Source organism: Carcharhinus amblyrhynchos, chromosome 20 (assembly GCF_965287045.1).
Source record: "Carcharhinus amblyrhynchos chromosome 20, sCarAmb.v2.hapA, whole genome shotgun sequence".
In the NCBI taxonomy this organism is placed as follows: domain Eukaryota; kingdom Metazoa; phylum Chordata; class Chondrichthyes; order Carcharhiniformes; family Carcharhinidae; genus Carcharhinus; species Carcharhinus amblyrhynchos.
The window spans coordinates 4200680-4223379 of NC_137343.1; the positions used below are offsets into that span (position 1 = coordinate 4200680).

Below are 22700 nucleotides of genomic sequence, written 5' to 3' on the forward strand. Positions count from 1 at the left end.
GTGGGTGTATCTACACCTCATGGACTGCAATGGGCCAAGAAGGTAGCTCACCACTACCTTCTCAAGGGAGATTAAGGGTGGACAGTAAATACTGCCTAACCAGTGAAGCCCAAATCCCGAGAATAAATAAAACAAAATGTGTCATATGACTTTTTACACCTACATGAGAGGAAGGGCAGCATGGTGGCACAGTGGTTAGCACTGCTGCCTCACAGCGCCAGGGACGCGGGTTCAATTCCCGGCTTGGGTCACTGTCTGTAGGGAGATTGCATGTTCTCCCCATGTCTGTGTGGGTTTCCTCCAGGTGCTCCGGTTTTGTCCCACAGTCCAAAAGAGGTGCTGGTTAGGTGCATTGGCTATGCTAAATTCTCCCTCAGTGTACCTGAACAGGTGCTGGAGTGTGACGACTAGAGGATTTTCACAGTAATTTCATTGCAGCCTTAATGAAAGCCTACCTGTGACACTAATAAATAAACTTAAAGTTGGGACCTCAGTTTGACATCTCATCTGAAAGGCACTATCTCCAACAATGACGCACTCCCTCAGTGCTGCAACAGGAGTATCAGCCTAGGTTATATTAGCATGAAAGTGGTGATGTGTTGCAGTTCATTCAGAGCGTTCAAGTTGCTGTGGTAACAGTCACTTTTTACATGCATGTTGTCTGGAACAATGATGGTAGAGGTTCTAACATTCTCTCCAACACATGTCTGACAGGGAATCTCTCACCCTTACTGTCCGCCACTAGTGCATGTTACAAGATTTTGCAGGTTACACCCAAAATGATTGGCCATGATATCTACTCTTTGGCATCAAGTCCTAGAGCAGAACTCAGAACTGGAGCTTTTGCCTCAGGGGCAGGGATGCCAGCCACTGTGCCACAGGAGGTAGGGATTTAGAATAGAAATCTCTGAAAAATATGAGCACATGGTGTAACTGAATTAGGTCTTGCCTAATTATTCCCCGCTGTCCCTTTGACAGGAACAACTCGCATTTACATAACACCACAAACATAAATTGTTCCAAGGTGCTGCACAGGAACATAATCAAACAATGTTCAACGCAGAGCCATTGGAACAGGAAAACAAGAGGTTAGAGAAAGGAGAGTGTTTGAAGAAGTGACTTAAGAGGGAGGCCGAGTGGCCTGGGGGCTAATTTCCAAGTTTGGCCCAAGACAGTCAAAGGCGCAGCTGCTATGTTTAAGATCATTCAGCCCCTCAAGCCTTCTCCAGCAAGCAGTAAGATCATGGCTGATCCAATTTTTAAAATTTATTTCTGGAACGTGGATGTCGCTGGCTGGCCGGTATTTATTGTCCATCCCTAGGTGCCTGAGGGCAGTTGAGGGTCAACTACATTGTTGTGGCTCTGGAGCCACATACAGGCCAGACCAAGCAAGGACGGCAGATTTCCCTCCTTAAAGGACATTAGTGAAGCAGATGGATTTTCCAACATTCGACAATGGGTTCGTGGCTATCAGTAGATTCTTAATTCCAGAGATTTTGTTTTATTGAATTCAAATTTCACCATCTGCTATGGCAGGATTTGAACCCAGAACATTAGCTGAGTTTCTGGAATAATAGTCTAGAGATAATACCACTAGACCATCACCTTGCCCAACTTAAGAGCATAAGAACTAGGAGCAGGAGTAGGCCATCTGGCCCCTCGAGTCTGCTCTGCCAGCCAATAAGATGATGGCTGATCTTTTCATGGACTCAGCTCCACTTACCCACTCACCATAACCCTTAATTCCTTTACTGTTCAAAAATCTATCTATCCTTGCCTTAAGAACAATCAATGAGGTAGCCTCAACTGCTTCACTGGGCAGGGAACAGGCGACAGTGCAGAGGGACCTCGGGGTCCTTGTGCATGAGTCGCAAAAACCCAGCTTGCAGGTGCAGCAGGTGGTCAGGAAGGCGAATGGGATGCTGGCCTTCATAGTGAGGGGGATTGAATATAAAAGTAGGGAGGTCTTGCTGCAGCTGTATAGGGCATTGGTGAGGCCGCAGCTGGAGTACTGTGTGCAGTTTTGGTTGCCGCACTTACGCAAGGATATTTTGGGCTTGGAGGGAGTGCAGAGGAGGTTTACTAGGGTGATACCGGCGTTGAGGGGGTTGAGCTATGAGGAGAGGTTGAATAAACTAGGCTTGTACTCGTTAGAGTTTAGAAGAATGAGGGGAAATCTCATTGAAACGTATAAGATGATGAATGGGATGGATAGGATAGAGGTGGAGAGACTCTTCCCGCTCAGAAAGGACAGTAGGACTAGGGGGCACAGCCTCAAGATAAAGGGGGGGCGGTTTAGAATGGCGTTGAGGAGGAACTTCTTCACTCAAAGGGTGGTGAATCTCTGGAATTCTCTGCCCGTTGAAGTGGTGGAGGCTGCCTCGCTAAATATTTTTAAGACGCGGGTTGATGGGTTTTTGATAAGCGAGGGGATTAAGGGTTATGGGGAGAGGGCGGGAATGTGGAACTGAGCCACAACAGATCAGCCATGATCTTATTGAATGGCGGGGCAGGCTCGAGGGGCTAGATGGCCTACTCCTGCTCCTATTTCTTATGTTCTTATGTTCTTTCCTGCCTGTTTCCCAAAATGCTCGACTCCCTTGGCGATCAAAAATCTATCTAACCCGACCTTCAATAATGAGGCAGCCTCACTGCTCTCTGGGTAAGAAAGTTCTAAACATTAACGATCCTCTGAGAGAGAGGTCCAGGAGGTGAAAATCGGAGATGCCCAAGCAGCCTGAATGGAAGGAGTGCAGAGTCAAAGGCTGTTGGGAGGTTACGCAGATTGGGAGGGGGTTAAGGCTGCAGAGAGATCTGAACAGAGAATGAGAATTTAATATTAAAGTTTAAAGTTTATTCACTAATCACCAGTAAGGCTTACGTTCACACTTCAATGAAATTACTGTGAAATTCCTCTAGTCGCCACAATCCGGCACCAGTTCGGGTACACTGAGGGAGAATTCAGCATTGCTAATGCTCCTAATCAGCACATCTTTCAGAATGTGGGAGGAAACCAGAGCACCCGGAGGAAACCCAGGCAGACACAGGGGAGAATGTGCAAACTCCACACTGACATTGACCCGAGCTGGGAATCGAACCCAGGTCCCTGGCACTGTGAAGTAGCTAACCTCTATTGGAGATATTGCTGGGCTGAGGGCCAACGTGAGTCAACAGCTACAGAGGTGATGGGTGAATGGGGCTTGATGCGCGTTCAGATGGGGACAGTAGCATTTCGGAGGGGTGCAGCTTACAGACGGGGGAGGAGGCGGGGGACTGGCCAGAGAGCCATTGGAATATTGCAGGTGATCAAAGCCTGGACAAATGTTTTAGCAGCTGGGAAGCAGCAGCACAGATGGGCAATATTACAGCAACCACTCTTGATGCAGAACCAGATCCAAAGACTGCAATGATACAGTGTCACTGTGTGAAAACACTGAGGGAGATCTATAATTATTGCTAGCCAATTCAATACAGCAAAATCTCAAACATGCTGCACAGGTTCTATCTTTTCTAGAAGGAGGGAGTAGGGTACAATGGGAGGTATCTTACCCTCAGCAACAAAAATATACACTGCATCTGAGAATTGCTTTAATAATTGTGATCCCATGAGTAACACTTCATCAATGTTGCTGTGTTCTGCTGCCTCAAGGATGCCAATAATCATGAACTTTGTCCAAACAGGCTAATCTAGTTGGCTATTTTACCTGAAGCCGCTTGCAGGCAGAGTGTAAAGATCCAGAGTTGAGCATAGAAGTGCATTTTATATTCTGTCTCAGCCGTAAGCCATGTTGGACACTGCTCTGAGTCACAGGGATCCAGCCAGCCAGGCAATTTGGACAATGGCCCATTGTGATGGCCAGCCTTTAGAATTTGGAACCCAGTGTAACAAAAACAAGGTGACACATCAATGAAATAATTATTAGCAACACTGCGTCCATTTATTAACTATCCGTGAGGACGTTAGATGATTGCTTGAATAGAAAGAATGTGAAGGGGGGCAGGGAAAATGCAAGGGAGTGGCACTAAATCACAACGCTCGTTTGGAAGCCAGTGCAAACATGATGGGCCGAATGGCCTCTTTCTGCACCGTAACAATTCTGTGATGCTGATTAAAACTCAATGTAACAACTAGCCTGGGGATACCTGTACACAGGCATAATTAATTACACAACACTGTCTTAAGTTGCATACTAACAATCCAGTCCAGTAGATGTAAATGCACAATTCAACGCTTTGACACTGCATCATACGCAAGAGAAATCTAATTAGGACAAGTTGAGAAAGTGATAAATAAGGAATATAGAAGATCCTGGGCTTTATAAATAAATTAACAGAATTTCGGCACAAGGAGGTTATTACAAAATACAAAGGGCACAACCTCAGGCTAAAGGAATGATCCTTTGAAACAGAGACGAGGAGGAATTTCTTCAGCCAGAGAGTGGTGAATCTGTGGAACTCTTTGCTGCAGAAGGCTGTGGAGGTCAGGGCATTGAGTGTCTTTAAGACAGAGATAGATAGATTCTCGATTAATAAGAGGATCAGGGGTTATGGGGAAAAGGCAGGAGAATGGGGATGAGAAAAATACCAGCCATGATTGAATGGTGGAGCAGATTCAATGGGCCGAGTGGCCTAATTCTGCTTCTATGTTTTAGGGTCTTACGGTATTGCTAGAAATTCACAGAGAAGACAAAGCAGTATGTTTTTTGGGGATTTTTAGAGAGAGATTGCTTTCTCTGTGTTTCTTCCTCTGTCTGAAGTGGAGATTAGAATCTGTCAAGAAATAAGCCTTTGTGTCTGAGATTCTATCATTTGGGGTTGGAGCACTCTCTGGGAGTTGCTGCATGAGAATTGGAAGACGGGGTTCTGTCTGGATCACTCTCCAGAGGGTTACAAGGCCAGAGATCTCGTACCCATGTGAACGTCTTTGGTTTCTGTGGTAACTGCTGCTAAAGAAGGGATTTCTGTCTCTGGGGGATAATGCTAAATTGGAACAATAGAGATAGCTAGCTGTTAAGGGTTATACTTTGTCATGCTTAACGGGTAAAAGTTACCCTAATTCGTAAATGAACTTCTTTTAATAAAAGTTTCTGAGTGTGGGAGGAAACCCACGCAGACACAGGGAGAACCTGCAGATTCTGCACAGGTAGTGAACATGCTGTGCATTAGGGGGGAATTAGCTGGATAGGTGTGCAGGGTTGCAGCGATAGGGCGGTGTGGTGGGCCTGGGTGTGATACTCTGACAGAGGGTCAGTGCAGACTCGATGGGCCGAATGACCTCCTCCTTCTGTGCTGTAGGGATTCTATTGTGTGGACGCTAAGCTGGTGATCGACTGGGTCGAGAGGCGGGGCTTGGGTTTACTTCCGATTTGATCCATGTGTGAATTTCTCCATGTGTCAATTTCAACTGTTACATTAGTGAATACATTAATAAACTGTTACATTAGTGAATTGTTACATTGGTGAAGTGCTACATGCTGCGCTGTGTGTGGCACAGACTGGTTACATTGTATCCGGGAGCGGCTGCGGGCCTGAGCGGGACCGGGACCGGGATCGGGACCGGGATCAGGGTGAGTGCCGGAGCCGGAGCTGCGCTCTCCTGGCCGGCTGGAGCGGTGCTGCAGCGGCGGCTGCTGCTGGAAGAGGCTGGAAGAGGCAAGTCTCTCCCTCAGTAAGCTATGGAGCCGGATTCCTGTGTGTGTGTGTGTGTGTGTGAGCCGCGTTAGACTGTGTGTGTCTAACCCGCGACACCCTGTGTGCCCGGGGTACCAGCACTACCCTCACTCCTGCAGCTTCTCCAGTGCAAGGCCGTGTCTGTTACTGCAGGAGCCGGGCTCTGCATTGCTGTGTCTGGGTTTGCCCCGCAGTATAAAGTTTCTCTCTGTGTTTCTTTCCCCAGTGAGGCAGCAGGACAGCATGGCCAGCTCTGTACTCCACGATGCAGACAATGAGGCTGAGCTTAGGCCAAAGCAGGAGGAGAAGAAACGGAAGCAAGTGGCCGGGGAAGAGCAACAGGCGGCCAAGAAGCTGAAGGAAGAGACCGAGGAGCAGGTCAAGAAGTGTCCCAAAAGGAAAGTGGTCCTACTGCTGGCCTATTCCGGAAAAGGATATCACGGCATGCAGGCAAGTTACCCTCAGCTTGCAAATACTGCCCAGATTCAGCGTGCCTCCATTGAATACATCCTAGAATCCTGATAGTGCAAAAGGCCATTCAGCCCATCGAGTCTGAACTGACTCTTCAACAGAGCTTCTTACCCCACCCCCTGCCCTATCCCTCTAACCCCACACATTTTTTGATTTGATTAATTATTGTCATCTGTATTAACGTACAGTGAAAAATATTGTCTCTTGCGCGCTATACAGACAAAGCATACCATTCATAGAAGGAGAGGATGTAGAATTTAGTGTTACAGTCATAGCTAGGGTGTAGAGAAAGATCAGCTTAGCACAAGGTAAGTCCATTCAAAAGTCTGACAGCAGCAGGGAAGAAGCTGTTTTTGAGTTGGTTGGTACGTGACCTCAGACCTTTGTATCTTTTTCCCAACGGAAGAAGAATGTCCGCGGTGCATGGGATCCTTAATTATGCTGGCTGCTTTATCCTGGCCAATGCACCAAACCAGCAAACACTGTAAAATGGTTATGATCTGGAATACACTGTCTGAGAGCAAAGCAGAAGCAAATTCAGCAATAACTTTCAAAAGAGAATTGGGCAGATATTTGATGGGAAAAGGACAAGGGAGAGCTAGCATAGATATACTGGGATGAATGGCCTCCCTGTGAGCTGAATGATTCTATAAAGTTAGTTAAACGGTTATTGAAATGCAGAGAGGTCATGCCTGACCCCCTTCACTGATTGAAACCTCTCCACATGCCTGTTGCTTTTTTTTCCCCGTGATTATTATTTCTAAAACCCAACCCAATGCTGATGTTAAACTGATCACCTGTAGTTACTAGGAACGTCCTTTTTTAATTGAGAATGTCACATTTGTCACTCTCCAATTTTCTGGCAGCTCCCCCATATCTGGAGACGTTTGGTAGATTGGGACAAGTCCTTTCCACCATCTCCACCCCCATTTCCTTTAGCAACCTGGGATATTAGCCATGCAGACAAGTTGACTAATCCATTCTGCTCCATGACCAACTTTTCCAGTATATTTGGCCTCTCAATTTTCACCCCATCCATGACTTGCCATCAGACCTTTGAGTGGTCCTATCATATATTAAGCTGATCTTTTCCCTTCACCCTATCTGTAACTGCAACGGTAAATTCTGCACCCTATCCTCTCCTTCTCCCCTGTGTCCTCGAAAATTGTATGCATAGCATGCAAGAAACAATACTCGGCACTATATCCCAATACGTACGACCACAATAAATCAAATCAAATCTCTACCATCTCCACTTCCACCAATATTTTATCAGTATCTCTGATACAAAGTGTTCATTCTAGTCTTGCCCTCTGCCTGCAAACGTATATCACTATCTCTGTCCCTGCTGCACCTCTTACTCCCTGTTTGCTATTTACATACTCTATATGATTTTTAGGTTCCCTTTCATGTTATTCCAAGGGCATTAGTGCAGAGGGATCTGGGTGTCCTTGTGCACGAATTGCAGAAAGTGGCTGCAGCATATAACAAGAAAGGCAAATTGAATCTTGGCATTTATTACAGAAGCATTGGACTTTAAAAGTCAAGAAGTGTTGTTACAATTGTGTAAGATGTTGGTGAAACCACACCTGGACATTGAACAGATGTTCCCCCTTGTGGGAGAGCCTAGAACAAGAGGTCATTGATATAGAGTGAAAGGAGGTAGGTTCAAAACTGAGGTGAGGAGAAACTGCTTCTCTGAGGGTTGTGAATCTGTGGAACTCACTGCCCCAGAGTGCACTGGAGGCAGAATCTATCAACTGATTCAAGAACGAGGTTTTGATTTGATTTGATCTATTATTGTCACATGTATTAACATATAGTGAAAAGTAATGTTTCTTGCGCGCTATACAGACAAAGCCTAGAGAAGGAAAGGAGAGAGTGCAGAATGTAGTGTTAGTCATAGCTAGGGTGTAGAGAAAGATCAGCTTAATGCAAGGTAAGTCCATTCAGAAGTTTGATGGCAGCAGGGAAGAAGCTGTTCTTGAGTCAGTTGGTACGTGACCTCAGACTTTTGTATCTTTTTCCTGACGGATGAAGGTGGAAGAGAGAATGTCTGGGGTGCGTGTGGTCCTTAATTATGCTGCTGCTTTGCCGAGGCAGCGGGAGGTGTAGACAGATTCATTAGATGGGAGGCTGGTTTGCGTGATGGATTGGGCTACATTCACGATATTTTGTAGTTCTTTGTGGTCTTAGGCTGAGCAGGACCATACCAAGCTGTGATACAACCAGAAAGGATGGCTATGTTTCTGATACAAAGCAGGATAAAAGGCTATGGGGAGCAGGCAGGAAAGTGGAGATGGGACCAGGATAAGATCAGCCATGATTGTGTTAAACGGCGGAGTGGGCTCGAAGGACCGGATTGTCAACTCCTGCTCTTCATTCCTGTTATCTGCCATTCTATTCTCATATTCTCTCCTTGCCAGTCTTGTTTTCCTCTTCGCTTCTTTCAATTTATTGTAGTTGCCCTGGTTCTCGCTTATGGTGTACAATATACATTTTCTTTTTACTCCTCATATTCTCTGTCTCGTTATATGAGGAGCTCTGGATTTGGTTCTTTGGCCCTTGTTGGAATGCACTAACTTGTCCCTGAGACTTCTCCTCCTTAAAGATTCCCCTCCATTACTGATTTCCTGTCAGTCTTTGCTTCTACAACATCCTGCTAGATCCCATCGGAATTAGCCCTGTCCCAGTTTAGATGTTCTACTTTAGATTGTTCCTTGCTCTTCTGCGTTACTAGTTGAAACCATGTGATCAATCTGACCCAGATGTTCCCCCAGGTGTTGAAGCACTTCATGAGTGGGATCTCACTGAAATGTGGGAACCTCTTTGAGGACCTGACAGGGAGATGCTGAGAGGCTGTTTCTCTCCTGGCTGAAGAACATAGTCTCGAGATAAAGGTTGGCCGTTTAGGATTGTGGAACATAAGATTTAGGAGCAGTAGTAGGCCAGTCAGCCCTTTGAACCTGCTTTGCTGTTCAATAAGAACATAATTGCTCTGATTGTAGCCTCAATTCCACTTTACAGTCTGCCCCCCCCCCCCCGACCCCACCCATAATCCTTGATAAAACCTTAACAAAATCTGCCTAATTCCGACTTAAGCCAATTTAATGACCCAGCCTGCACTGCTCTCTGGGGAAAAGAATTCCATCGCCTGAGAGAGAGAAGTTCTCATCATCTCCATCCTAACTGGTAGACCTCTTACTTGTAAAGTATGTCCCCTAGTGCTAGTCTCCCTCACAATAGATAACCTCTTCCCGGTATCCACCCCATCAAGTCTCCTCCAGGATCTGATAAGTTTCAATGAGATCACCTCTCATTCTAAACTCCAGCAGGCTTCAGCCCAACTTGGCCAACCTTTCTTCATGGGGTAAACCCCTTTGTCCAAGGAATTGGAAGGAGTGAATCTTCTCTGAACTGCTTCTAATTAAATCCTTTTTCAAACAAGTAGCTCAAAACAGCATTGGGAATTCCAGACATGCTGTCATCACGGCTCTGTACAGTTTAAGCAAAATTTCCCTGTTTTTATATTCTACTCCCCTTGGGATAAACACCGGCATTCCATCTGACTTTCTAATCACTTGCTTCACCTGCACACTAACTTTTAGTCAACTTGGAGAGTTTTGATCCTTAGGATGATCTTCACCAGATTGCTATGGAGACTCTAAACAACAAGTACATTCGCACTGGAATAGATACCTGTAGAGTGAGCTGAAGATGGAGCGGGAGAGATGGCACAGTGGTTAGCACTGCTGCTTCACAGCGCCAGGGACCTGGGTTCGATTCCCGGCTCGGGTCACTGTCTGTGTGGAGTCTGCATGTTCTCCCCGTGTCTGTGTGGGTTTCCTCCGGGCGCTCCGGTTTCCTCCCACAGTCCAAAGATGTATGGGTTAGATGGATTGGTCATGCTAAAGTAACCCTAGTGTCAGGGGGATTAGCCAGGGTAAATATGTGGAGTTATGGGAATAAAGCCTAGGTGAATTGTGGTCAGTGCGGAGTTGATGGGCCGAGTGGCTGCCTCCTGCACTGTATGGATTCTATGATGTGGAAGATTAGCCATGATGGCATTGAATGACAGAACAAGTTCAAGGGCCTTATAGTCAGCCCCTGCTCTTATTACAGATGACACACTAACACAGTGGTTAGCACTGCTGCCTCACAACACCAAGGACCTGGGTTCAATTTCAGTCTCGGCTGACTGTCTGTGTGGAGTTTGCACATTCTCCCCGTGTCTGTGTGGGTTACCTCCGGATGGTCCGGTTTCCTCCCAGTCTATAGATGTGCAGGTTAGGTTGATGGCCAGGGTAAATTGGTCTTTAATGCCCAAGGATGTGGGATTATGAGCTGGGTAAGATTCTCCTTCGAAGAGTTGGTGTAGACTCGATGGGCTAAATGGCCTCCATCTGCACTGTAGCGATTCTATGATTTAGTGTTGTGTATAAAATGCTGGAACCATTCCAAAGCCTCAGCAGCATCAGTGGAGAGAGAAACTGGATTACCATTTCAGTTTGAGCTATCAGAGTGGAAGATGTTAATGGTTTACCAGTTTTTAAGCATGGACAGAAGGAGGGAGGAGGGGAGAACAGAAGGGGAGGTCCATGATAGGGTAAAGGAGAGGAGAGAATAAGTGACAGATTGGACAATGGTGCGAGGCTGAAGGAAAGTGACATTGGGATGGATTTTTTGTTTTTATCCATTTGTGGGACATTGGCATCGCCGGCTGGCCAGCATTTATTGCCCATCCCTAATTGCCCTTGAGAAGGTGGTGGTGAGCTGCCTTCTTGAATCGCTGCAGTCCATGTGCTGTGGGTTGACCCACAATGTCGTTAGGGAGGGAATCCCAGGTTTCTGACTAGGGAACTGCAAAGGAACGGCGATGTATTTCCAAGTCAGGATGGTGAGTGGCTTGGAGAGGAACTTGCCGGTGATGGTGTTCCCATATATCTGCTGCCCCTTGTAACTTCTAGATGGAAGTGGTCGTGGGTTTGGAAGGTGCTGTGCAAGGATCTTTGGTGAATTGCTGCAGTTGTTTGAAGATGTGGTGCCAATCAAGCAGGCTGCTTTATCCTGGATGGTGTTGAGTTTCTTGAGTGTTGTTGGAGCTGCACCCATCCAGGCAAGTGGAGAGTATTCCATCACACTCCTGATTTATGCCTTGTAGATGGTGAATACTCTTTGAGGAGTCAGGAGGTGAGTTAATCGCCACAGGATTCCTAGCTTCTGACCTGCTCTTTTAGCCACTGTGTTTATATGGTGAGTGCAGTTGAGTTTCTGGTCAGTGGTAACCCCAAAGATGTTGATGGTGGGGATTCAGTGATGGTTACACCATTGTAGAGAATCAAAAGAGCAGGTGTGAGGGGCAACAGCAGAATCATTACCAAGACCACAGATGGAGGCATGGAGTATATTAAAAAGCAGCTATGGAGAGCAGTAGTGTGTGATTAGAATAGGTAACTCAATATCACCAGTGTGTGAGTGCAGTTTAGACCAAATCGCTCAACGTTCTGTGATGTTACTAAAGAGCGTTTTCTGGAATTCTCTTAAACAGAGAAATGTTGGATCGTCGCAGTTTAAGACCATTGAGGATGAATTGGTGAAGGCACTGGTGAAGGCGGAGTGTATTCCAGAGAACCACGGTGATGATATGAGGAAAATGTCCTTTCAGAGGTGTGCAAGGACAGACAAGGTACCGTATGTAACTTTGTCACTGAGATACGGGGGAACACTCGTTCACACGGTATACAATCGCAGAATTGTTATAGCGCAGGGGGAGGCCATTTGGCCCATCGTGTGTGCACCAGCTCTCCAAACGGGCATTGTGACTTAGTGCCATTTCCCCGTACCCCCTGCACGTTGTCCAATTACATTGATCGTTGCTGCTGTGTAATGGTTAACTGCCAGATTCCTGCAGCCATTAGTAAATACATGGGGAGACATTCTCATTTACACTTGACTACGTTGCAACAGCTCTGCCTTGTTAATTATTCACAATTACAGCCAGTAATTGTAGGAGCTGATCAGACTGTATTTAGGGTATTGTGCACAGACCCGCTCTATATTAGACAACCGCCTGAGAAAGTGTAAAAATGATTCACAAGGGTGGTACCAGGGCTGGGAGATTACAGCTCCTGAGAAAACTTAAACAGCTGGGGACTTTGTTTCTTTAGAAAAGATAAAACATCGAGGAGATCAGGGCCCAAAGCTTCCTGGCTCCCCTGTGTCACGTGGGGAGGGTGTTGCCCAAAAAAGCACAGGGGTTTTCCTTTCAGTTCCAACATTAGGCAATTGTCCAGAAGTGCCAACTTCTCCTGGATAATTATGCTGGGCTGGGAACCATCTGACAAAGTGATTTAAACCACTTCCACAGCAGGTTCTACCTTTTTTATACTGATAGTTACTCTGAAAAAAATTAGGAGAAAAGGCAGTTGTAACTTAAGAGTAACTGTTTAAACAAGCAGACCGATCTTGCACAGGACATCCCACACCCCGCCCCGCTGCCCCATCCCCGCCACCACTGCTGCCAGCTCCAACCTCTAGCCCGATCCCCGTCTGCTCCCTCCTGGGTCCAGGGTCCAGTTCCAACTCTGATTCCCTGCATCCTGGTCCAACTCCAGCACCCTCATCCAGGTGTCCCCCCCCCACCTCCCCAAGAGCTAATGCTGGAAAAGTGGGGGCGTATCTTTGCCATCTGCTCTCCAGTTACACTGGTGTTGCTGGGGGCATGCTTCACTGCTCCGATCTCACTCGGCCTGGTTGCTGAGGAAGGTCAGATGAGAGAAAGGCCGGGGTGAATCGGCCCGGAGAGGCAATCTGCAGATATTTATAGTTATGAATCGATTGGCCAGAGTGGGTATGGTGAGAACATTTCCACTTATGGGAGAATCCAAAACTTGTGGGCGAAAACATCAGATAGTTACTAATGAATGCAAGAAATGAGAAATATCTTCACTGAGAGAGCGATTCAGAAGTGGAAGTCACTCCTACAGGAAATGGTTGAGGCAAATAACATAGATCCATCCGGAAGGAAACTAGATGAGTACATGAGACGGTGGCATGGTGGCACAATGGTAGGCATTGCTGCCTCACAGCGCCAGAGACCCAGGTTCAATCCCGGCTTGGGTCACAGTCTGTGTGGAGTTTGCATGTTCTCCCCATGCCTGTGTGGGTTTCCTTCGATTGCTCCCGTTTCCTCCCACACTCCAAAGATGTGCAGGTTAGGTGGATTGGCCATGGTAAATTGCCCCTTGGCATCAGGGGGACTAGCAGGGTAAATACATGGGGATAGGATCTGGGCGGGATTGAACCTGTTCAGACCCGATGGGCCGAATGGCCACCTCTGCACTGTAGTTTCTATGATGAGAAAAATAGCGATAGAAAGTTAGGCTGAAAGGCTGATTTATGGTAAAATAAGCAAAATTGGAGGAGACTTGTTTGCCAGACAAGCACCAGCACAGATTAGTTGGGCCGACTGGCCTGAATATGCCTACAGCATGTTCTCTGTAATTCTTCAGAATGATTTCTATGTAACTCTGCAAATAAATATTTAAATAGAAGGCAGGCATACTGAGTTTTAATGTTGCTTAAATTAAAGAATGCTGGCCACTTCATTTGCAAATCAGATTCTACCGTGTGTTATGGTTGACTCTGGCTTATCAATCTCTGTGACAGTCGATGGTGCTTTTACTACCTCTTTAGGTTCAGATTTCCTCAGAGAGGAAAGGCAAGTGGCTTCTGGTGATTCTAGTCTGTTAAACTTCTTACAGTCAATGTTGGAAGAGGAGACCAAAAGTCAATCCTTACTGATTTATTTTAGATTTATTTGCAAAGTGAGAAATGTGTAGCTCCTAACCCCACAACCCACCGCAGTGTTATCAAGTCTCCCCCCATTTGCAAAACGAGGGAAACAACAGATAAATAACCATCACCAAAACGTATCAGTTATAATTTAATTCCCGGTGCTAATGATGCACTTCCCCCTTTGCAATGCTCACGGGTTGTGGAAGACTTCAAACATGCCAGTGGACGACGCATGCCCCCTCTGTAGGGATACCTGGGCACAGACACCACCCTGGAAGTGTCTGTAAATGTGCTCAAGTAATAATCCAATGAATGCATCTCCAAACATTTAACCTTAGTTTATAAGTTAACATTATAGGGCGGAAAAGAAGGAAATTTTCTCCTTCGTAAAGGGGTCAATAGAACATAGAACATTACAGCGCAGTACAGGCCCTTCGGCCCTCGATGTTGCGCCGACCAGTGGAACCAATCTAATGACCCTCTAACCTAAACTATTCCAATGTTATCCAAATGCCTATCCACTGACCATTTGAACGCCCTTAAAGTTGGCGAGACCACAACTGCTGCAGGCAGGGCATTCCACGACCTTACTACCCTCTGAGTAAAGAACCTACCTCTGACATCCGTCCTATAATTACCACCCCTTAATTTAAAGCTATGTCCCCTCGTGTTAGCCATCACCATCCGAGGAAAAAGGCTCTCACTGTCCACCCTATCTAACCCTCTGATCATCTTGTATGCCTCAATTAGGTCACCTCTCAACCTTCTTCTTTATAACGAAAACAACCTCAAGTCCCTCAGCCGTTCCTCATAACTGGGGCCATACCTTCAAGGTAAGGGACTGGAGATTTAGAAGGGATTTGAAAAACATTTTCACCCAGAGGTTGGTGGGAATCCAGAACTCACTGCCTGAAAGAGTGGTAGAGGGAGGACCCTTAACAACATTTAAGAAGGGGCAGCACGGTGGCACAGTTGTTAGCACCACTGCCTCAAAGCTCCAGGGACCCCAGTTCAATTCTGGCCTAGGGTGACTGTGTAGAGTTTCTCCCCTTGTCTGTGTGGGTTTCCTCCGGGCGCTCTGGTTTCCTCCCACAGTCCAAAGATGTGCGAGTTAGGTTGATTGACCATATTAAATTGCCCCTACCAGGATAAATGCATGGGGTTGCAGGGGGTAGGGCCTGGATGGGATTGTGGCCGGTGCAAACTTGATGGGCCGAACGGACTCCTTCTGCAGAGTAGGGATTCTGTGTAGCATTAGATGAGCGCTTGAAACGCCATAGCATATCAGGCTACGGACCAGTGCTGGGGAATAGATATGAGCTTGATGGCTGGCGCAGCCACAATGGGCCAAAGGGCCTCTTTACGCGCTGTAAGACTGTTTGGTTCTATCGCTGTTCTGTAAGTTACCACAAAGAAATGGGCAGTAATGGTTCAGGCTGGCTTCTCTTCCCAGCCCCCCCTCTCCTCACAGGTAGAAGCTGTGTTTGACTCACTGATGACTCCCACATTTGTATCCTGAATTTGGGCATGCTTTTTCCCCTTGTTATGCTGGAAGAAATTATATATTTTTGGCAGGGGAAAGATTGGGGATAATTTCAGCTCACTCTCCGGGTGGGAATTCTGTGGGATTGGGAAAGTCCTGCTTGATGTTGCTCCTCTATTGATCTCAGTTTGACGGAAAGCTGACGTGACAGCTCATCCTGTTACACTCCCCGTTGTTGGGTTGGATCAAACTGACTGCAGAATGTGGGAGACCAAAAAGCCTTTCACTCTGTTTAAGTACAAGTGCGATCTGTTCTTTTCAAGGGTGTTTCCGCTGCCGGCCAAATCGTCTCCCTGAAACTCTGGCTCATCGATGATCTAGTGGATAAGATCAACGAACACCTCCCAGCAGGCATTAAAATACTGGGTACGGACACCTGCTCACTCCAAACTTCTTGTTGTGTATGTTGGGTGCATGGCTCTTTAAGTGTGCATGTCATGTGACCCTTAATGCAAGGTAAGTCCATTCAAAAGTCTGATGGCAGCAGGGAAAAGGCTGTTGGTATGTGACCTCAGACTTTTATATCTTTTTCCTGGAAGAAGAAGGTGGAAGAGAGAATGTCTGGGATGCGTGAGGTCCTTAATTACGCTGGCTGTTTTGCCGATGCAGCGGGAAGTGTAGACAGACTCAGTCGATGGGAGGCGTGATGGATTGGGCTACATTCATGACCTTTTGTAGCTCCTTGCAGTCTTGGGCAGAGCAGGAGTCATACCCAACCTGTGATACAACCAGAAAGAATGCTTTCTATGGTGCATCTATAAAAGTTGGTGAGAGTCGTAGCGGACATGCCAAATTTCCTTAGTCTTCTGAGAAAGTAGAGGCATTGGTGGGGCTTTCTTAACTATAGTGTCAGCATGGAGGGACCAGGACAGGTTGTTAGTGATCTGGACACCTAAAAACACGAAGCTCTCTATTTCATCCCCATTGGTGTAACCAGTATTCTCACCAAAGCTCTTTCTGCTTGCTGGAAAACTCATTCATATTCCAACTCCCTTTTTGAGTAACATCAATTAGGATTGATGTTACTCCTCCAAGGCCCTTCCGAACGGCTTTCTACTACTGAAGCTTGACTTCCTTTTCCTTGAATTAATTATCTTTATTATTGAGGTGTTCTGCAATTAATAAATGTATAACCGACCTTTCGAAAACAGCATTAGTGGCTTTCACAAGTTCAGGAAGTTCCAAAGTGCTTTATAAGTGAGCAGCCAGTATTAAGTGTGCTGAGATGAGGAGGAACTGGATGTAGGGTTTGAGTTTGAACTAGGGAGGGAGTCACAATGGTCGATCTGCTTCCGAGCCATGGAGATCAAAGTGTACATGTTGGCTTGATATGAGAAGTTCAAATATTAGGAGAATTGTGGCTGTTAAAGGGGTTCAGAAGAAATGATGTTATGTTACCAGATGTAATGTATATTCCTGTTCTGTCTGCGGACTGGTTTCCTCTGACAATTCATTGCTTTCTTCTTCAGGACTGAAGAGAGTAACTGGGAGATTCAACTCGAAGAACACCTGCGATGCTCGTACGTACTTCTACATGCTCCCGACCTTCGCCTTCGCTCACAAGGATGATGGCTGCGAGGAGAAGGAGTACCGCCTCAGTAGTGACGCGCTCAGCCATGTCAACAGGTTGTTGGCCAGTTACAAAGGCACCCACAACTTCCACAACTTCACATCCGGGAAGGGTCCCCGAGACCCCAGCGCAAAGCGGTACATAATGGAAATGTATTGCGAGAAACCTTTTGTCAGGCAAGGCATGGAATTTGCAGTCCTGAAGGTCAAGGGGCAGAGTTTCATGATGCATCAAATCAGGAAGATGATTGGTTTAGTGATTGCCGTGGTGAGAGGTTACGCTGCCGAATCTGTAATGGCTCGGAGCTGGGGTGAGGAGAAAGTGGACGTCCCCAAGGCTCCCGGACTGGGCCTTGTGCTGGATACGGTTCATTTCGAGAAGTACAACAACCGTTTTGGTAACGATGGAGTTCACGAGGCCTTGGAATGGCACGATGTTGAGGAAAAAATCATGGGATTTAAAGAGGATTTTATCTACCCGACCATCATCAAGACTGAAATCGAGGAGCAGTCGATGGCCAGTTGGCTGAGTACTTTACCAATTCATGATTTTAGTGCCACAGCTTCAGGAGTTGTGTTAAACGAGAATCACTCAAAGGTAACAACTACAATCCATTCTTCTATTGAGCATTTTACAACAGAGAGAAATGGAAACAAGTTTTTTTTTTATTGGGTTTCTGTTTAACAAATTTCCTTCAGCGATTTAAAATATTTTTGTCTGGAGTTTTGAAGATATTGCCCACCTCATTGACAGGAAGCAGTAACACTACCCAATATCCACATACTGATCTAGAACAAACACACACAAGCGCACAGATTTTAAGTATCAATATAATTGCTTTACTTTGATTCTAATAAATTGACCATTAACAGGATGTATTAACTTGCACAAGTTCAGGAACTAACTAACTGTTTTTCCATTCTTACTAGTACAGTTCCTGTGTTGTACATGAATCAAAATTCCCCTCAGTTTCAAATAAAGTGACATTTGAAATCTTGAGAAGTTTTCCAGATGATGAGAGGTTTCAGCGGAGTAAATATTCCCTCAGACATCTCAGTAACTGGAGGCCATGAATTCAAAATCGTTGGATAATTGTCCGCTGGGGTACTGAGAATCTTTTTTTCATTGAGCTGCCAGGACTTGGAACTCCCTATCTATACAGTCAATGGAAGCTGATTCCATAAATAAATTTAAAAGGCAGCTGGAAAAAAAATAAAGTTTATTTATTAGTCACAAATAGGCCCATGTTAACACTGCAATGAAGCTACTCTGAAAATCTGCTAGTTGCCACACATTGGCACCTGTTCAGGTACACTGAGGGAGAATTTAGCACGGCCATTACACCTAACCAGCATGTCTTACGGATTGTGGGGGGAAGCTGGAGCGCCCGGAGGAAACACATGCAGACACGGAGAGAATGTGCAGATTTCGCATGCAGGGAATTCCAAGCTGGGAATTGAACCCGGGTCCCTGGCGCTCTGAGGCAGCAGTGCTAACCACTGTGCCACCGTGCCAACGTGACTTTGATGGACTTTGAGATTTATGGAATCAGAAGTGTTTGTTCTCAGGCCCCGGGCAGGATTTACCACCCAACCCCCTCCAGCAGGGGGTGACCCCGGGCAGGATTTACCACCCAACCCCCTCCAGCAGGGGGTGACCCCAGGCAGGATTTACCACCCAACCCCCTCCAGCAGCGGGTGACCTCGGGCACGATTTACCACCCAACCCCCTCCAGCAGCGGGTGACCTCGGGCAGGATTCACCACCCAACCCACTGCGTGTTTCACAGGGGCGGAGATGTCCTGCCATTGGCTGGTGGCAGGATCTTCTGGTTGTCCGTTGAATGCACCTCTCGCCGCTGTGAAACCTGCAGCAGGGGGTGCGCCATCGACAGGACTGGAAAACCCCACTGGCCTGACCCGCTGGGAAGTTCAGGCCCGAGGGTGACCTTTCAGTTGAGGAGGAAATAATTAAATTGTTGATCATGGGCAAGAAGTGTTTTATTTTAATGAGGAGTGTGAATGACCAAATGAAAATTGCCCCCGAAGGAGAACATGTTTTAATTTCCCCCTCATTGAATGAAGTTTTCTGCCAAGCAACCCTTGAATGTGTTGACACATTTACTGACTGAAAAGCTGGGTTGCTATTTTACGTTGCAGTCTGACACAAAATAAAGGAATTGCATTGATAAAGTGATCCTCGTGACCTGAGATTATCGCAGTACAGCGCGGACTGTCTGCAGTAACTCTCCAACCGAGCATCTTACCCAAGCCCTGCCTGTTACCCCACATATTTACCCTGCTATTCCCCCGAGGGGCACTAAGACAATTTAGCAAGGCCAATACACCTATCCTGCACATCTTGGACTGTGGGAGGAAACCAGAGCACCCGGAGGAAACCCACACAGACTCCACCCAGACAGTCACCCAAGCTGGGAATTGAACCCAGGTTCCTGGTGCTGGGAAGCAGCAAAACACACTCTTTTGAAGCTAAGTTTCTGTTCTAAATGTGGAAACATGGAGGTCAATCTGCACCCATCAACAGAAAAGTGATGAAGATTAAGATCATCTATTTAAATGATGTTGGTTAGAGGATAACTACTGGCTGGGACACAGTGTGAGTTACAGCTGTTTTCTCGTCACCTGTTGTCAGACTTGCAGTAGTAGTGATTCTCTGATCAATGGCTTTTGTGTGGGGTGCGGTCAGGTAAACATAGAATCCTGACAGTGCAGAAAACAGCCATTCAAGGCAGCACCAACAACAATCTCACCCAGGCCCTGTCCCTCTAACCCCACGTATTTACCCTTGCTAATCCCCCGACACTAAATGGCCAATCCACCTAACCTGCACATTTTTGGACTGTGGGAGGAAACTGAGAGGAAACCCACACAGACATGGGGAGAATGTGCAAACTCCACACAGACGGTGACCCAAGACAGGAATTGAACCCAGGTCCCTTGTTCTGTGAGGCAGCAGTTCTAGCCGTTATAGCATCATGTTGCACTTGATAATAAGAATTCGGTAAAAATATTGAAGTTAACTCCCTGTGAACACCTGGTGGAAACCCTTGCAGACATGGGGAGAACGTGCAACTCCACACAGACAGTGACCAGAGGCCAGAATTGAACCCAGGTCCCTGACCTGATAAGAGGTTTATAAGATGTTGAGCGGTATAGATAGGGTGAATTCTCAGAGGCTATTTCCCAGGGCTGAAATGATCGCTACGAGAGGACACAGGGTTTAAGGTGCTGGGGAGTAGGTACAGAGGAGATGTCAGGGGAAAGTCTTTCACTCAGGGGGTGGTGAGTGAGTGGAATCGGCTGCCGTCGGTGCTGGTGGAGGCAAACTCGTTGGGGTCTTTTAAGACACTTCTGGATGAGTATATGGGATTGAGGGTTATAGATAGGCCTGGTCGGATATGATCAATGTAACTTGTGGGCCGAAGGGCTTGTTTGTGCTGTAGTGTTCTATATTCTATGTCCCTGGCGCTGTGAGGCTGCAGTACTAACCACTGTGCCAACCCCCCATCTTTTTTCCCATGTGGGGGGCACAATAACTATCATGGCCCTGGCTTACAGCCGCCAATAATTAAACCAATTTATGAATTATTGTTACTTTGAGACCTCTTGCGTTGGAATAATTTTTATCTTAAATTATGAAAAATTCAGTTCTTTTTGCCTTAATAGTAAGAGTTTGACATGTTTCAGTGACTGATGGAGAAACATTTATTTCCCCCTCCCTGTTTTCAGATGGGTACAGATTTGGACGAGGGCAGTGATGGAGGCGATTCTGACTGAGCTGGCGGTTTGTGTTGGACAATCGAGCCTGCTTCCTCAGCCAGCTGGTGGGAACTGAGGGTGAAGGAAACAGGACAGCGGTTGGACCTTTCTCCTCTCGGCGTTTGCGCAAGACTCGATGACCCTGGAAAGTGAGAAGGGGCCCCAAGTTGTTGAGATTTCAAAAAAAAATTCAATCGAATCTTGGAGAAGACAGTTTGCCTTGCTGTGTCCCTCCTCCTTTGATTCTTCTTTCGTTTGTAATTATTGCTCAGACGGAAGTTCAAAGGAGCAAAAAGATGGGAGGATAAAAGCGAATTACTGCGGATGCTGGAATCTGAAAGGAAAACCAGGAACTGCTGGAAAATTCTCAGCAGGTCTGACAGCATCTGTGGGGAGAGAATGGAGCCAATGTTGGGAATTTTATCCCATGCGCCACGGGATTCAGAACGGGCAAGGAGTGGACAATGGGAATGTCCACTGACCTCAGGGATGAGCGAGGCCATAAAATCCCAGCCCCTTGTTTAGAGTCTGGATGACACTCCCGTCGATAAAAGTGTCCAAACTCGAAATGTTGGCTCTGTTCTCTCTCCACAGGTGCTGCCAGATCTGCTGAGATTTTCCAGCATTTTCTGTGTTTGGGTAAAGTTGGAGGAGTTTGTTTTCTATTCAGTCTATTCCCCCGTTACCCCCCTGGCGGAGAATGGGGCTACAGCATATGAGATACATGGAATGGGGTTGCACAGAAGGAGACCGGTCATCCCTGTTGTGAGGGCTATTTAATTAGTCCCACTCCCCTGCTCAGAACTCTGCAAGTCTTTCTGTAAGCGTTTTATGCAATTTCCTTTTTAAAATTACTGCTGAATCCTTATTTTATGTAGAAAAAAACATTCAGCTGAATTCAGTGGAAACAGTCAAATTCCAGGGACAATTTCAGTCTTCACTGTTGCTCCAGTAATCATGTCTTACAATAACGTTACTCCCATTTACTGGTAAAATAACGGATCTATGAATGACAAAGCTTTATTGTACCTGGATTCCGGGATTGTGTCGCTGTGCGGCAGTTAAGCTGATGTGTTATTTTAAAAAAAATAATAAATGTGAAACAGGTTCAGCCAAAATACATTCCACAATATTTTTTAAAAAATGATATTTCAATCTTTTCCAGGATATTTTATTCTGTAATTTTAAATCTGTCTCTTTGTTCAGGGGAGGTGTGAGGGCAGAGATATAAAAGGGACCAGAGGGGCAATTTTTTCACACAGAGCTTGGTGAGTGTCTGGAATGAGCTGCCAGAGGTAGTAGTAGAGGCGGGTACAATTTTGTCTTTTAAAAAGCATTTAGACAGTTACATGAGTAAGATGTGTTTAGAGGGATATGGGCCAAATGTGGGCAATTGGGACTGGCTTTGTGGTTTTAAAACAAAGGGCAACATGGACAAGTTGGGCCAAAGGGCCTGTTTCGTTGCTGTAAACCTCTATGACTCTGTGACTATGACATTCAGCTCTGAAACCATTGATTAGTTCATGGTTGGTTTACCAGCCTTTGATCTGTACTCCTTGCATACGCTATCGGCCCTTTCCAAAACCTCACGATCCCATGAGAAACAAGATTAAAAATCTAAACCAACTTGGGAAGTGCAAATCTGGGAAATTTTTTCTGACCCTATTGGGACAATCCAAATTAATCCGGGACATCACTTTATCCTGATTGGGTCCCACATCGAGTATTTAAGGGGCTTTGACAGAATAAATGCTGAGGGGATGTTTTCCCCTCATGGGAGAGTCTCGGACCAGAGGGCATTTAAATTTTATTTAGTCACAAGTAGACTTACATTAACGCTGCAGCGAAGTTACTGTGAAAATCCCCTAGTC

General features: G+C 46.2%; 1 protein-coding gene across 3 annotated transcripts; it reads left to right on the forward strand.

The window, feature by feature from the left end:
* Positions 1-5359: 5359 nt before the first annotated feature.
* Positions 5360-21929, forward strand: pus1 (pseudouridine synthase 1). 3 transcript variants are annotated; one of them, XM_080207993.1, is made up of 6 exons: positions 5360-5375; positions 5897-6120; positions 11690-11827; positions 15745-15847; positions 16951-17648; positions 20800-21929. In XM_080207993.1, exons 2-6 carry the CDS (start codon positions 5914-5916, stop codon positions 20845-20847), a joined length of 1194 nt encoding a protein of 397 aa, XP_080064119.1. In that variant the 5' UTR covers positions 5360-5375; positions 5897-5913; the 3' UTR covers positions 20848-21929. The 3 variants fall into 3 exon arrangements, with proteins under 3 accessions (XP_080064119.1, XP_080064118.1, XP_080064117.1); XM_080207992.1 differs by lacking the exon at positions 5360-5375 and adding an exon at positions 5549-5567; XM_080207991.1 differs by lacking the exon at positions 5360-5375 and adding an exon at positions 5623-5668.
* The last annotated feature ends 771 nt before the right edge of the window (positions 21930-22700 follow it).